Here is a 17,500-nt window from a genome sequence, read left to right on the forward strand (position 1 = left end):
AAGTACCAAGTCTGTGCCAGACACATCAGTGATCATGGTACGCCATTCATCTCTCTGATCAGATAACCTCAAAAAACTAACATCACTCTTCTCTTTCTTTGTCACCCAGCTGTTCAAACTATTCAAATATGTTTTTTCTTGGTCTACCTTTACTCATTTCACCTTCTATCTTTCCTGTGAGAGCAAGATGTACAATACATTTATGTCGATTTAGGTGCCCTAAAGATTGCACTTTCTTTTTTTCTTGTTGTACGAATTAGTAACATTTTAGTTTCAAATTGCTCTAATACTTAAGACTTTTTCATTAGTTTTCTTCCCTGTCCAAGAGATTTTTAACATCCTTCTAAGAAATCACTTCGCTGCTTTATTATTATTATTATTATTATTATTATTATTATTATTATTATTATTATTATTATTATTATTATTATTATTATTATTATTATTGTTATCATTATTATTATCCGATAGACTAGCTATTCCAAGGATAGCAAGCAGTTGCCATTGTCTGTTTCACGCTACAGAAATCGGGATAAACTCCGGCTTCATGGGCCGAATGGCTCTGATGGAATACTTAATCTTTTAACGCACCACGCGAATTCATTTGTGACCCTTCGCCTCAGAACGGTATTAAGTCGGGTTGGTTAAGATGTTGAAAATTGAATTTATAGCCAGAAATATCAGACTTGTGTTGAGTTTGTATGTTTTATTGAGGAGAATGGATACCGTATTTTAGGTTACTAATGCCAACAGTTTATATTTTTGACCAGTTTAACATTTAATTCAACTTTTAAGCATCTGGTTCGTTCCGACATAATACAGTTTTGAGACGATGGATCATATTTTCTCTGACGCATGGGTTATTCCAATCTTCCCTTGGAACATACCCTAGAGACAAATTTCCCCCTTATCGGATGAAGAAAAGATATGTGACCCCTCGTTTCAAAACGGTATTAAGTCTTGATGATTAAGATGCTTAAAATGGGATTTGTAGCCAGAAATATCATGTTTAAGTTGAGTTTATATGCTTTATAGAGGAGAAGGAATATCATATTTTACTGTGCTAAATACCAATGTTTCATATTTTTGACCAGTTTAACTATAATTTGATTTTTTAACATCTGGTCCATCCCGACATAATAACGTTTTGACACGAGGGGTCACAAATATTTATTTTATGTATTATTATGATGAATGAGCAGTCCAAGGGACACAATCCGGTTAAATAAAAACTATTAAAGATTTTTTCTTGTTACCTCCCTTGGACTGGGAAGCGGACTATAGTATTTAACAAATAAAATTTCTATTTATTATCAACGTATAGTCCACTTCACAGATAGGGAACTCACAGAAGGAAGCTTTTAAGGGATTTGATTTCTATTAAAAAAAAAACTCTCTCTCTCTCTCTCTCTCTCTCTCTCTCTCTCTCTCTCTCTCCCTCTCTCTCTCTCTCACTCTCTCTCTCTCTCTCTCACTCTCTCTCTCTCTCACTCTCTCTCTCACACACACACACACACACACACACACACACTCATCTTCTTGTTCAAGAAAATAGAGATGGAGCCAAAACCAAATTCACTGGGTTGGAAGTTCCATTCTTTAACCCTCTCCTTACCACCTATTATATTAGAAAATCGTCACATTTGTTTAGATGCAACCGTCACTTTTCTCATCCAGATTTCATTTCTTTTTGCTATAGCTATAAAAACTTGACATTCTGTAATATAGATCTCGTCATATTGTCGAACAATATTGTGTATAGAATGTGTTAGCTACTTTTCTGTTTGAGTAAGAAATGTCTGTTTTTTGTGTTGGTGGGTGTGAAGTTTTGGGGAAAATTCTGAAAATGGCTGGTAAGGAGAGGGTTGATACATTCTGAAATGCTTTTACTTTACCCTTCCCTATACAAAGAAAACAAAACAACAAAAACACAAGATGCGGCTATGTGGTCTTGTGGTATGACATTTGCTTTCGGATCGGAAGGTCCTGGGTTCGAGCCTCGTGCTCGGGGCATAGCTGAGTCCTTGGAAAAGGCTCTTTACTCGCATTCTCTCACCGTACTCAGGGGTAAAATGAGAACCTGGCCGTTAACAGCGTTGTCTTTGTCCGAAAAATTGTAATATCGTCTAACAGGCGTCATGTCCCGTCCTACATGTTAAATGTTGCTGTTGACCAGGGACCCCTTTTAAAGCGCTTTGATGAGCACGTTTAGTGGATATTGCGCTAGATCAAGCTCAATTTTTATTTTTTTTATTTTATTCATGTTACTTTACTCTTCCCTAAAAAAGGAAAACAAGACAACAAAAACACAAGATGAAAAAAAAAATAATTAGAAAAAAACAAAATAACACCAAAAGAGACTAGCTATCTGTAAATGAAACAAAACGAATAGAAAAAATGACTTCCCAACTAAAATTAAACACAAAACAACCACTGCTTTGTTTTAGCTAAACCCGTTGGGAATAGAAAGTCAATCTAATATCAAATTATGAGCTTTTATATATTGACCAGATATAAATGCGCCCAAAATCGCTTTATAACTGGTCCTAAGCCAACAACAACAGTTAACATAATGAAAGAAGAAAAATCACCTAAGGTATTTTTTTTTCTCCGACAAAAACAACGCCGTTCCCGTCCACGAGTCCTGAGTTCGAGCCTCGCTCGGCGCATAGTTGAGTCCTTGGAGAAGGCTCTTTACTCACAATCTATCACCGTATTCAGTTGTAAAATGAGTATCTGGCCGCTAACAGCGTTGTCTCTGTAGGAAAAAATAATTTGTGATATCGCCTAACAGGCGTCATGTCCCGTTCTACAGGTTACATGTTGCTGTTGGCCAGGGAACTCATGTAAAGCTCTTTGGGCACTTTTAGTGGATATTGCCCTATATAAAAGCTCAATTAAAAAGAAATTAATTACAAATTGAGACAAATAGATTTTTTTACAACTAGTGATTTATTATTTGTAATTAACTACATAGATCTTATGGATAGAGAATGGCCTTCTTGAATCAATACTAGAATACCATAGATCGGTACATGACGCCTGTTAGGCGATGTTACATTTTTTTCCGACAGAGACAACGCTGTTAACGGCCAGGTACTCATTTTACACCCAAGTACGGTGAGAGAATGTGAGTAGAAAGCCTTCTCCAAGGACTCAACTATGCGCCGAGGGAGGCTTGAACCCAGGACATTCCGATCCGAAAGGATGAATAAAGGGAATTTTATTAATTTATTTCATTTAAATAGCTATCCTCAGGCATTAATTTCAACAAAAATTGTGTACGTCAAGTTTAAAATTCGAGTTTCAAAATTTCTTTACTTTTATCATTCCAAAACCTAAAAAATGCAAAAGTTGGAACATATCATGCTAAAATTCGAAGATTTCATTAGTCAAAACAACTAAATTTCGGAATTTATAAAAATCGAAAAAATGCAAAAATTTGACCAATTTGACCAACAAAAACATGAAAAAAAAAATCGACAATTACGTCTATATAAATTTCTTAATTTTTATTATTTTAAAACTCGAAAAATACACAAATTTTACCATATCATGCAAAGATTTGAAGATTTCATCAGTTAAAATATTCAAATTTCGGAAGTTTGAAAAATCAAAAAACGCAAAAATTTAGTTTTAAGAATCCATTTTACGCATCCCGATATTATACCATTTCGAGGAGATCGGTCACAAATGCTCAATAATGAAATTGAATCTAAATCTTGAAAGAAATGTAAAATACATTTTGTCCATCAATTCTAATTTATTTCACGATATATTGTTTTTGATTTGTTTTTAAGGGTTTTACCGCGCTTGCAACACATTTATGTTATATCAGCGCCAGTAAAAAGGAAGAAAATGGGATAGTAAAAAGTTCTAGAATTACAATTAAAGCATCCAAGAAAAAGTAAGGCAAATGGAAACTGGGGACAAATAGGGATCAGATGTAGATTCCAAGCGCATACCATCAATGTACTTAGTTTGAGATCACCAATAAGTCTCATCTGGACACAAGCACGGTCCCCACAAAGAGGAATACACACAAATGCTTACATTATAAATTCAAAATAACAAATTTAATAATACATAACAGAGAGATGATTTACAAGGAAAAAAACATCATCTCCCAAAACAATAACTATGCATTTGACTGTTTCCCTCCCAGCCAGGACTCCGGCCAGGGCCAGGACAAAACCAAGTAATCTCATTCCAAGACAAAGACAGAAAGCATGTTGGACAACATACGGTGATAGAAGACACAGTATGTACTTCATTGACCCACAGTGTGTTGTCCGGAACCCCGCCTAGTCACAATAGTTTCCTTACAGGACAAAAGCCGTGGCTACATGTCCCTTACGGTCGTAGGTCTTGATAGAAACACGGTGGCCGTTTATGGTGAGTTTACACATGTGGCCAGAGTGCATCAGGTAACAAAGTGTGTAGATCGCTAGGTCAAACTCTGGACTTGTCCCTACGAAAAAACTTCCCTTGGCTTTGTAGTGGCCGTCCCAGGTGAAAGCAACTGAGGCTATTTCAGGCTGCGGATTAAAGAGTAATGAATGTTGTAAAAAAATGAAAATAGAGCATTTATATAGCGCAATATCCACTATTCGTACCCAAAGCGCTTTAAAAGGGGTCCCTGGCCAACAGCAACACTTAACATGTAGGACGGGACATAACGCCTGTTAGGCGATAGTACATTTTTTTCGGACTGAGATAACGCCGTTAGCGGCCAGGTACTCATCTTACAACGATGAGAGAATGTGAGTAAAGAAAATTTTACAAGGACTCAACTACGCGCCGAGCGGCGAAGCTCGAACCCAGGACCTTCTGATCCGAATTCGAGTGTCATACCGCAAGACCACATAGCCGCTCAACGAAGGCAACGCTATGTCGGGTACCGTGCTCAATTTGAACATTCTTATGGTTTGTTTTGTTTTGTTTTTAAGGGTTTTACGGAGCTTGCAACACATTTAGGTTATATCAGCGCCAGTAAAAAGGAAGAAAATGGGATAGTAAAAAGTTCTAGAATCACAATTAAAGCACCCAAGAAAAAGTAAGACAAAGGGGAACTGGGAACAAATAGGGATCAGATGTAGATTCCAAGAGCATACCACCAATGTACTTAGTCTGGGATCACCTACAAGTCTCACCCGGATATATGCACAAGAGCCAACAGAGAGGAAAACACTCAAATGCTTACATTATACATTCAAAATAACAAATTAAATAATACATAACAGAGAGATGATTTACCAGGAAAAAATATCATCTTCCAAAACAATAACTATGCATTTGACTGTTTCCTTCCCAGCTAGGACTACGGCCAGGGCCATGACAAAACCAAGTAATTTCATTCCAAGACAAAGACAGAAAGCATGTTGGAAAACAGATATAAGGGGATAGAAGACACAGTATGTACCTCCCTGTCCACTATGGGAGATCCTTATGGTGAAACAATGTGAATAAAGCGTTTCTGGAAAGGATCTAAAACAGGAACTCGCGTGTCACACAGCGGCTGTTATAAAGCCACTCAAATACAAGTTTCAATTGGATTCAGTAGTCTGATGTCACGCCGCCCGGCAACGGCGGCCATCTTGGTTCTAAACAGAGAAAATCATTACTTTTTATTCTTCATGCTGGCTAGAACTTTTCATAAGTCTTGTGATCAGAATGTGTAAAAGTCAAAACATGATCAAATTTATATTTTTTTTCCCCTCTGGATACGCTTTTATGCTCGCCGGAGAAATATTTCATACGGGCGTCCGCCATTGTTCCGATAGTTTAAAGCCAGTGTTACTAAGTTACCATGCGTCATTAGGAAGGAAGTGACGTTACGACTATTGAAGAATATTGAAAAGAAAGTCCCCGATTAATGTTGTCTAGAATTTTTGGTTAATTTGAGATTTTCACAATAAAATATAGATAATATTATGCGCTTGGCCAAAACTCACAACATTGCCATCAAAACTATAACGGCGAACCAACACAATCTATGTGTAACCTTGAAGGTTTATAGTCTGGTTAATACAATTTAGTAAGAATTATAAACGTGGATGGCTAAAATCCTCGAAATGACTCATGGTAACTTAGTAACTGACTCTAAACTATCGGGCTAATGGCGGACGCCCTTATGAAATATTTCTCCGACGAGCATAGAAGTGTATATCAAGAGGAGAAAAAAAAATTATAAATCTGATCATGTTTTGACATTTACACATTCTGATCACATGACATATGTTACCCTTCGCCTCAAAACGGTATTAAGTCGGGTTGGTTAAGATGTTGAAAATTGATTTTATAGCCAGGAATACCAGACTTGTGTTGAGTTTGTATGTTTTATTGAGAAGAACGGATACCATATTTTAGGGTGCTTATGACAACAGTTTATATTTTTGACCAGTTTAACATTTAATTCGGCTTTTAAGCATATGGTTCGTTCCGACATAATACCGTTTTGAGACGATGGGTCACATATGAAAAGTTCTTGCCAGCATGAAAAAAGTACCGATTTTCTTGCTGGGCGACGTGACATCAGACTTTATAGAAGGCTATATAAAATAAAAAGCTCACGGTATTTTAAAGTTGATGTAAAGGGTACAATATATTAAAACCAACTCACGTCAGTCCTCTTAGAAACGTATCCCAGATAGTTGATGTCTCCAGTCTTTTCCTTCTCGTAAAAACTCAGCCATGAGTGAAATCCGTTCACAATGGTCGATCTCTTGAACTCTCCAACCAGGACGTGTTCAAATCCTGACGAGCTGTGATAAGCGTCTCTGGAGCCTCGAGTATAAAAATCAAACCAGATCTTTTTCAAAGTCGTCTTCAAATCCGCTTTTGATGACACTTTGTCTGAAATAAATTTTGAACGTTTATAAAGTAAGGGCATCGCATCGGGAATTCCCTTTGATGGATCAATTATTCTTTAAAAAATTAGCTTTATATAGCGCAATATCCACTAAATGTGCTCAAAGCACTTTACAAGGGGTCTCTGGTCAACAGCAACATTTAACATGTGGGACGGGACATGACGCCTGTTAGGCGATATTACAAATTTTCGGACAAAGACAACGCTATTAACGGCTAGGTACTCATTTTACACCTGAGTACGGTGAGAGAATGTGAGTAAAGGGCCTTGTCCAAGGACTCAACTATGCGCCGAGCGCGAGGCTCGAACCCAGGACCTTCCGATCCGAAAGCGAGTGTCATACCACTAGACGACATAATCGCACTATTCTTCCCCAATAGGGAATGAGATTAGCGGAAGAGTAGCGTCCCTTGATTGGACGTCACCAGTGCGGGGCGGTCCTTGGCAAGCTTAAGGACCACGGTCCTACGGTCCTTGGGAAATGAAGACCGCAAGGACCGGTCTCTAGACCGGTCCGTTCATTCTTGAACCGTTAAAGACCGCTACACGATGAAAACCGTGGCCTACAGGAGTAAAACACACGGAGTAGTAACACTCATTTCAAATTGTAACCTAATTAGAGAAGAGGGGTGATGCCTTCTTTATTTGCTCACCGTACTTCATTGTTACTTCGATAATTTAATAAAATTTGAAATTTATCCCCATTAACGGAGATAATGGCATCGCCCAAGGCGTTGATCGAGTTGTTCGTGGCGTTGATACACACACGCAACTCCTACCCCCCCCCCTCCCCCCCCCCCCCCACACACACACACATTAGAGGGCAGCGAGCATTGAAGAGTAAGAGAGAGACGTGAAGTTATAATAAGAGGGGGTGGATGAGGTGATAAGAGGGGTCGATGGTGACTTTTCGCCAGATCTAACAAACTCAGCTACCCATTCATTGCTGAGTAGACAGGGATTCAGAAAAAAATCGACTGCACCCGGGATCGATCTCTGGCCCTTTGCGTATAAAGAGAGTGCTCTATCAACTGAGCTATCGGGGTCCCCAAATATTCTATTGGACCTTTTAAAAATACAGACGTTATAACTGTTTTTTTTTTTTGGACGGAAGAAACTAATGAAACTCATATTACTTGATTAGTTAAAACACCAAACGAAATTTTAATATTATTGTATTATTTTAAATGACAACAATGCGATAGAAAGGAGTGGCGACAAGAGATGGACAAAAGAAAACAAAAAATCAGACTTGCAACTTGCTAGGTTCGACACACACACACACACACACACACACACACACATCTTTAGTAGTCACATACATTTCAAACAATAACCCATTAGAGAAGAGGGGTCATGCCTTCATCATAGATCATTGTCATTGCGATCATTATGGTGTAGTAAATTTTGAAATTTACCCCGTATAATGGAATCGTCCAAGGCGTGCGCCTCCTGTTCCCCCCATCTCACACACGAAAGGGCGGTTTGCGGAGTGGAGGGAGGTGGTCGTCTGCCTCTATGGTCGTCTGTGTCGTTTAGTGTATGGCAAAGGGGGTGGGTGCGATTAATTAAGTGGGATGGGTGGTGATTGGTGGAAGATAGGCAAAGGACCGAGGCAACGAATCGCTGGGGAAGTAGTATGGCGCGAGACCGTTGAAAGGTGATAAGAAGTGAGGACCGCCGGCGGTCTTCCTCTTTGGGACTGGACCACGGTTCACAGCTAAAAGACCGTGGGACCGGTCCTCGGTCCGGTCCTCAGCGCGGCACTAGACGTCACCGGTGGAGAAGTTATTAGAGAGAGAACGTCATATTGGTTTTGCACATGCGTCTCTCGTACTCGCTTCCGGTGAAAGCGGCGTGAGACGTTCTCTCTGTAAGGTGACGTCCAATCAAGGGAAGCTACTCTTCCGCTAATCTCATTCCCTATAGAGAACCAAAAATGTCAAGTCTTCCGTAATGTGAAAAAAAAAACACGTTTTTTAAATTTTTGGTCAAGAATACGTCCTTAATATTGATTGATAATAATGAGCCTGAACTTGTCAAAAACGTCCAAACATTGGTCAAGACCACACAGTCACAGCATAGTACAGTGAGAGTAATGTATTATCCCTATTAACCATCTCCTCACAAGCCATTCTCAAGATTCTCCCCAAAACTTCACACCCAACTAACACTCAAATATATTTTTTATCACTCAAACACAATAGCAGTAAAGTTTTTGCCATACATAATTTCTTTAGTAAAACATGCTCTTCAACACATTGTTCATTTTCTTTAAATGTTTTGATGTACAAAAGAAATTTGAATAAGAAAAATGTTGATTGTATCGTAACGAATGTGACGATTTTCCTATAGTTGGTAAGGAGAGGGATTATATCGATCGACAACAATGAGCCTAAACTTGTCAAAAACGTTCAAACATTGCTCAAGGCCAAACAGTCACAGCATAGTGAGAATACTGTATATTTCCCCTATTGACTCACTCAACCCAAACACTGACTATATGTGACCCATCGTCTCAAAACGGTATTATGTCGGAACGAACCACATGCTTTTAAAAGCCGAATTAAATGTCAAACTGGTCAAAAATATAAATTGTTGGCATTAGAGTCCTAAAATATGGTGTCCATTCTCGTCAATAAAACATACAAACTCAGCACAAGTCTGATGTTTCTGGCTATAAATTCAATTTTCAACATCTTAACCAACCGGACTTAATACCGTTTTGAGGCAAAGGGTCACATATCCGTAGATTACCCGGGTTACTTTTACCCCATGCCTATTTATTATATTTTTCTGAGACAAATTATAGGCGTATTATCAACGCTAATGTTCTTAGTTTTTACATGTTAATGATAGTTGAATAAAACTATCTATACACTCGTACAAGCTCATTTTGAATACATTATTTTCAATTTTGAAAAGTAGCAAAAATCTCTAGGATTGAGTGAGTTAAGAGTATTATATCACCTTAAATGGCGAAGACTTTTGACTATGGCTTACTAAAAGTACTATAGATAGTATGCAGATGACGTCACTCAGGCCTTTGTTATAGTTTTTGCCATCCGCGTTTGTGAGTTGTTCTCACTAAACTGTATTAACCAGACTATAAAAGTTCATGGTTACACAGAGTTTGTGTGTTGGTTAGTTATACTTCCGGATGGCAATGTTGTGAACTCCTTGGCCAAGCGCATACTATCTATAGTTACGTCAATCTTGTGGCTCCTGTTGGGCGCCCAAAGGGGCGGCCTGACCAACCAACCTAACCAATCGCCTTGAATATCCAGGGTAGGGCCTCTATCAAGTCTTTCCCTGATTTCAAAGACTTATAATTCTAAACCAATTTTAGATATTTGTGACCAATCGTCTCAAAACGGTATTATGTCGGAACGAACCATATGCTTAAAAGTCAAATTAAATGTCAAACTGGTCAAAAATATAAACTGTTGGCATTGGCACCCTAAAATGTGGTATCCATTCTCGTCAATAAAACATACAAACTCAACACAAGTCTGATATTTCTGGCTATAAATTCAATTTTCAACATCTTAACCAACCCGACTTAATACCGTTTTGAGGCGAAGGGTCACATTTACATCTGGTTTTCACCATCTTCTACGAAAGTCATACATTTATTTAAATTTTGTATATTGATGGGCTAAACGGTTTACCGTTACCGGGGGTATACCGGCCAGTAGAACGTTAGGTGTGTAGGGGACATAAGCCATTATTTGTGACCCTTCGCCTCAAAACGGTATTAAGTCGGGTTGGTTAAGATGTTGATAATTGAATTTATAGCCAGAGAGATCAGACTTGTTTTGACTTTGTATGTTTTATTGAGGGGAATTGATACCATATTTTAGGGTGCTAATGCCAACAATTTATATTTTTGACCAGTTTGACATTTAATTCGGATTTTAAGCATATGGTTCGTTCCGACATAATACCGTTTTGAGACGATGGGTCACATTTTATAAAGCCGTAATCGAGTGTCTTGTCATTTTGTATGACAGCTTGGGGAGGCAATTGTTTAGCAGTGGAAAGGAACAAAATAAATTCAAATATTTAAAAATTCATTAAATGCTATATAAATGATGTTGACGATGTAGATATTTTATACGAGAAATTTTGTATTAGTAAAATAACTAAAACACTAAATGACCAGAATCATCCACTAAGACCATCAGTTATTATGTTAGGAAGGAGTGGTCGCCCTTTTTCTATTTCAACAAAAGCAGAGAGAGACACCGAAAATCTTTTCTGCCGTCCAGTATAAGGCAATTTATCATTTTATATAATAATTCCTCATTTTTACTTTCAAAAAATGTAAATATTAATTTATCAATTTATTTATTTTGCAATCTTTTCAATTTTCAATTTATGGTGACAGTTTAAACTATTTTACAGTGTTGAAATAATTCATATTATAAAGCGCGGCTCTGGTTGTGGAACTGCTCCTGTTACATCCTATTTCCATTGTATTTTTATCTTGTTGTGTAAATTATAACACGTCAGTAAAATACATTTCCTTTTTGGGACGCAATAAAGTATTATTATTATATTATTATTATATTATTATTATTTTATTATTATTATTATTATTATTATTATATTATTATCATTTCATTTCATATCATTATCATATCTTATTTTTTTTTATTTTTTATTATTATATTATTATATTTATATATTATATATATATATTATCATATATATATTATTATTATATTATTATTATATTATTATTTTATATTATTATTATTATTATTATTATTATTATATTATTATTATTATTTATTATATTATTATTATTATTATTATTATTATTATCATATCATCATCAATTAATTATTATATATATTATTATATATTATAATTATTTTATTAATATTATTATATAACAACAAACCTACTCTTGCATATGAGAAATTTCTGCAACTCGTCCATGACCTTGGTCTCAAGGACGGCGTCCAAGAACGCATTCACCTCAGCGGTCTCGTGGGACGTGCTGTGTTCAGTGTGGGTGTTTTCTGGGTAGTAGTTGTTAAGCAGATTTATGAAGGCAGAAAATGTCGGTGACGTCAGCTTGGATCCGTCTACTTGTGTGAAAAACCTGATTTAAAAGATTAAATAGATAAAGGGAGAGCTTATGAAATCGTGCAGTGTCCACTGATTATACTCAAAGCGCTTCACAAAGTCCAAAGCGAAGAGTAAAACTTAGCTTGTAGACCCCTTTACAATTTGTTTCGTTCGGCTATATGCTGATGAAATCTAAAAAAGGAAAAATACAAACAAAACAAAAAAACAAACAAACAAACAAAAAACACGTTCTTAAAATAAATTTTGCCAAAAACCTCGTCCTTCAAATGTGATCGATATAAATGACCTTTTCAAAAACTCTTTAACCCTCTCCTTACCGTTACCAACTACAGGAAAATCGTCACATTCGTTACGATGCAACCAACAACTTTCTCATCTGATTATTTTTGTTTCTCATAAACTTTGAAGAAAATTTGTTTATTATAGTCATAAAAACTTGACACTGTATTGTAGAGCACGTTTTGCTGAACAATATCATGCATAGAATGTACTTGTTAATTTTCTGTTTGAGTAAGAAAAATCTATTTTTGTGTTGGGTGGATGTCAAGTTTTGGGGCAAAATTCCGAGAAGGAGAGAGTTACCCTGGGACTTCCTTGATTGAAGATTTCCCTAAAGTCCAGGATTTGAGAGTTTTTGACCAGATGGGGGTCATTATAGTCGATCGATATTTGAAGACGACAGACAGTATGGAAAATGAATAATGTGAGTACACATTGTATTTTTCACAGCTCTCATCCAGTCCAATGTTCTATTTCTAAAGTGTGAAATCTATGAAGCGATGTACATTTTACCATATGTGACCCATCGTCTCAAAACGGTACTATGTCGGAACGAACCAGATGCTTAAAAGCCGAATTAAATGTTAAACTGGTCAAAAATATAAATTGTTGGAAATAGCACCCTAGAATATGGTATCCATTCTCCTCAATAAAACATACAAACTCAAAGTCTGATATTTCTGGCTGTAAATTCAATTTTCAACATTTTAACCAACCTGACTTAATACCGTTTTGAGGCGAAGGATCACATATTATCCATCACTTCAAAGAGGGAAGCACAGGACTTCTCCGTCTATCTAGAAATCAAAACCAGATGATCAAAGCTCTGAACGAACATCAGAGGTTTGATCATCTTGTAACAAAAGAATGAGGGCGCGCTTATCAAATGTTTTATCAGCGGATTGGGAAAAACGTTCCTTCAGAGGTTTGATCAACGGGCCTTCGCTATTTGTCACTTCCAGTCACTACTACTACAATCATCACCAATCATCATCATTACCACTACAGCAACACCCGTCACCACAACATCATTATCACTACCACTACTACTACTCATTAAATAAAAAATAAAAAATTCCCTTTATTCATCCCCAAGGGGAAATTTGTCTTTAGGGTCTATTCCAAGGGAAGACTGGAATAACCCAGGCGTCAGCCGCAGAGCAGCGCCGCAAAGTGAGCTAGGGCGAGGTGACTTGCTCAAGGCCACACAACGCAGCGGCTGGTGATTGAACTCGGTACCTTTCGGGTAGGAAGCAAAGACCGTACCGCTGAGCCACGCTGCCCCTTTCCCTACCACTTCTACTACAAACCCCACCATCACTACCACTACTTCTACAACCACCACCACACCATCATCACTACCACTACTACTAAAACCACCACCACCACAACATCATCTTCATTACCACTACTACTAAAACCACCACCACCACATCATCATCACTACCACTCATACTACAACCACCACCACATCATCAACATCACTACTGCTACTATTTCAACTACAACCACCATCACCACCGCATCATCATCACTACTACTACAACCATCACTACCACTACTACTAAAACCACATCACCATCCCTACCACCACTACTACAACCACCACATCACCATCCCTACCACCACTACTACAACAACCACCACATCACCGCCCCCACCACTACTGCTATAACCACCACATCACTATCCCTACCACCACTATTACAACAACTACCACATCACCATCTATACTACAACCACCATTACATCATCATCTCTACTACCACCATCACATCACCGTCCCACCACAAAGCCACCCCTACCACCACCAATAATGTTGCAGGGCCGTAAAAACCATTCAAAAAAATTCAGCTCAAATCTCTCTCTCTCTCTCTCTCTCTCTCTCTCTCTCTCTCTCTCTCTCTCTCTCTCTCTCTCTCTCTCTCTATCTATCTATCTCTCTCTCTCTCTCTCTCTATCATTCTCTATCTCTCTCCGTCTTCACATAAACACACACATACATACGCGCACACACACACACACACACACACAAACACACAAATCAATAAATTGCGCTCACTGGATTAATTTTCATGTTCACCTTTCTCTACTTACCAATAATAGCTAATCACAAATACTTTGGCCTCAAACTTTAGCCTTGTTAGCTTTTCAAGTTCATGTTGCTCTACTCATCACTAGATGCACTCTTTCTCTCAAACACACACACACACACATACACACACATACACACACACACTACAACCACCACCACCACATTTTCATCACGACCACTTCTACTACAACCACCACCACCACCACATCTTCACTACCACTACTACTACAACCACCACCACCACCACATCTTCACTACCATACTACAACCACCACACCACATTCTCACGACACTACTACTACAACCACCACCACACACATCTTCACTACCACTACTACTACAACCTACCAACACCACATCTTACTACACTACTACAATCACCCACAACACACATCACACTACTACTACTACTACTACTACTACTACTACTACTACTACTACTACTACTAAAACCACCAACACCACATTATCCTCACTACCACCATTACTACAATCACTACCATTAGGTTTTGGAGCTTTACTTCATTTGAAATAAGGAAACTTTGGGGTTGTATTTAGCAATGTGTTTATATATCATAATATAATTCTAATAAGTTATCTATATAATATTTAAACACAATTCCAAATACCATCCCAATTCCCTTTTTTGTGCGGGAAAGTTATCTATATAATATTTACACACAATTCCAAATACCATCCCAATTCCCTTTTTTGTGCGGAAATTCCTCTTTCGGCATTGAAATTCTTCCGAGTGGTGTCTGAAATTCCTGTGAGTCAAATTGAAAATTAGCGTCCCTGCAAATTTTACTATTCTCGTTAAATTTCAAATGCCCGTATCTAAGGAGTTATCTTTCCCCATTGATTTGACTGTGCGTGAAAACGGTGCCTCACATCAAAGTCGATTTTCTCAAAACTTGGTTTTTACACTCTCCCCACTTCAAACGGTCATAATTGGGCAATGAATAATCAGAATTTTAAAAAGTTGGTATCAAATTTTAAAGCATAAACTAAGCTTTGATTGGGTACCAAAAAAATCAAAATTGAAGAATCCGACTTAATACCGTTTCAAGGCGGAGGGAGATTCACATATTTACTCAATATGCGCTTAACTACAAAATCTGAACAGCTGTAATGGTTTATAGCATTTTGTAATTTGAATGCTAATTTTTTTCCCTAATTAAAAAAAATATTTCACAGATATACACTCTTGGACAATAATAAATGCACATTTAGATAGTTATTGGATAATTTTAGACACAGAACTGATGTTGACATGTCGAAAGTGTTATCGTCAGACAGAGTTTATTGTTCTTTCGACTAATACCTGCATCCATATTGCAACTCCTATTATTTTGATACTTGTGATTTTTTTTTTCTACAACCGCTAGATGGTTTTGAAATGGTAGAATGTGTCTTTCGAGAGATGCATGTTCATTAACTGCGGAATTAGAACTCAGAATCTCTGCTTTTGAGATGAAAAGTTATCGAAAATTCCTGCGGGTGTCGTATGCAGAACACAGAACCAATAAAGACGTACTGAAAGAGGAACAAGATCGTGCAGAATGACAGGAACCCCTCATCACCACAGTTAGAAGAAGGAAACTGTCATGGTTTGTCCACATCGTGAGGTGTGAAAGTTTGTGTAGAACGTTGATGGAGGGCACCCTTGAAGGAGGAGGAAGAAGAGGAGGACAAAGGAAAGTTTGGATGGACAATATCAAGGAATGAACAGGAATGAAGATGGAAGAACATATTGACGAACGTCTTTCGGGAAGGCCAATAATAGAGAAGAATGGCGAAAAGTGGTGAGAGCTGCATCCCATGTATCCCCGCGACGATCATCAGATTATGGGATGAATGAATGAATGAATGAATGAATGAATGAATGTTCAAAACAAGTCAATATGCCGGAAATACCTCCTTTTTATATTGTAGTCTTGAGGCAGCCATTTTCCATGAGATAATCTGACCGGTTTGAAACCGACAGAGAAGAATAACTTTTCCTCTACACTCAGAAGTATAATTCGGCCGGAACTGGATAATCTGTGAGGAGTTTCGCTCTTTGAGAATGTACACTCAATGTGCAACACATCCATACATGCCCTTTCAGAGAGAACGTCAACTTGGCATTGAACATGCGTCTCTCTTATCAATTGAGGAAACATTATATCGTTTGGTTAGATGAGACCCTGATTATATTTGAGAAATCACTTTTAAAATGTTATTATATACATACTTTTATAAAATAAGAATATAAGCAATAAGCTTATTTTGATAAAAAGTTCATAGAGATGCACCACTTGAATCATTTCTTAGCCATCTTTTAGTCTGAGTTATCGAACCGTGAAGTCAGTGATTTTTCACAGCGGGTAATTTTAATCTTGGGTGCATCCCTTATTATTTTTCATTCTTTGCAACACATCATTGTGAACTTTTCATCAAAATAAGTTTATTGGTTATATTTTTATTTTATAAAGTATGTATCTATATAGTAACATTTGAAAAGTGATTTCTCAAATATGGTGATATCTCATTAACCAAAACGATGGATTTCGTCAGTAGATAAGAGCAATGCTATTTTTACGTTCTCTCTGTAAGGGCACGCCACATTCCATTGTTGAGGCATTCTTCAATTCCTCCAGCCAAACGAATTTGGCCATGTAGCCAACTTAAGATATTCAGATATTTCTTCTAAGTAAGGTTTGGCATTGTGGCCATGAGCAGATTTGGTTCTCCATTTTCCAACAACCCTTTGCAGCTCATCAAGGTGTTGATGGTATGTCGTTTAAATTTTTCCCAGGAGTTAGTGACCATACAAAATGATGCATGTCGCCCAGCGGTCATTTGTGTTCTGGTCAATGATATGTATACCTTTGGTGTTTTTCGATGTTTGTTTAATGTTATTTATATTCCTTACTTATTGTTGTTACCATTATTATTATTAAGTAATTAATTATCTATAAAGCGCTTTGAGACGTTGTTTCATGAAAAAGGTTCGTATTATTATTATTATTATTATTATTATTATTATTATTATTATTATTATATATTATTATTATTATTATTATTATTATTTTATTATTATTATTATTATTATTGTTATTATTATTATTATTATTATTATTATTATTATTATTATTATTATTATTATTATA

At 37.1% G+C, this 17,500-nt stretch overlaps 1 protein-coding gene across 1 annotated transcript in view; it reads right to left on the bottom strand.

The window, feature by feature from the left end:
- Positions 1-4,193: 4,193 nt before the first annotated feature.
- Positions 4,194-17,500, bottom strand: part of LOC144956400 (uridylate-specific endoribonuclease-like) — a 27,884-nt gene continuing 14,577 nt past the window's right edge. The window contains exons 5-7 of the mRNA XM_078886900.1: positions 11,785-11,991; positions 6,623-6,855; positions 4,194-4,538 (exon numbers count right to left, since the gene is read on the bottom strand). Coding sequence (XP_078743026.1) covers positions 4,323-4,538; positions 6,623-6,855; positions 11,785-11,991 — 656 coding nt within the window. The 3' untranslated portion in view covers positions 4,194-4,322. The remainder of the gene's footprint in view (positions 4,539-6,622; positions 6,856-11,784; positions 11,992-17,500) is intronic.

This window comes from Berghia stephanieae, chromosome 11 (genome assembly GCF_034508935.2).
Source record: "Berghia stephanieae isolate SIO BIC M18660-M18661 chromosome 11, UCSD_Bste_1.3, whole genome shotgun sequence".
Classification (NCBI taxonomy): domain Eukaryota; kingdom Metazoa; phylum Mollusca; class Gastropoda; order Nudibranchia; family Aeolidiidae; genus Berghia; species Berghia stephanieae.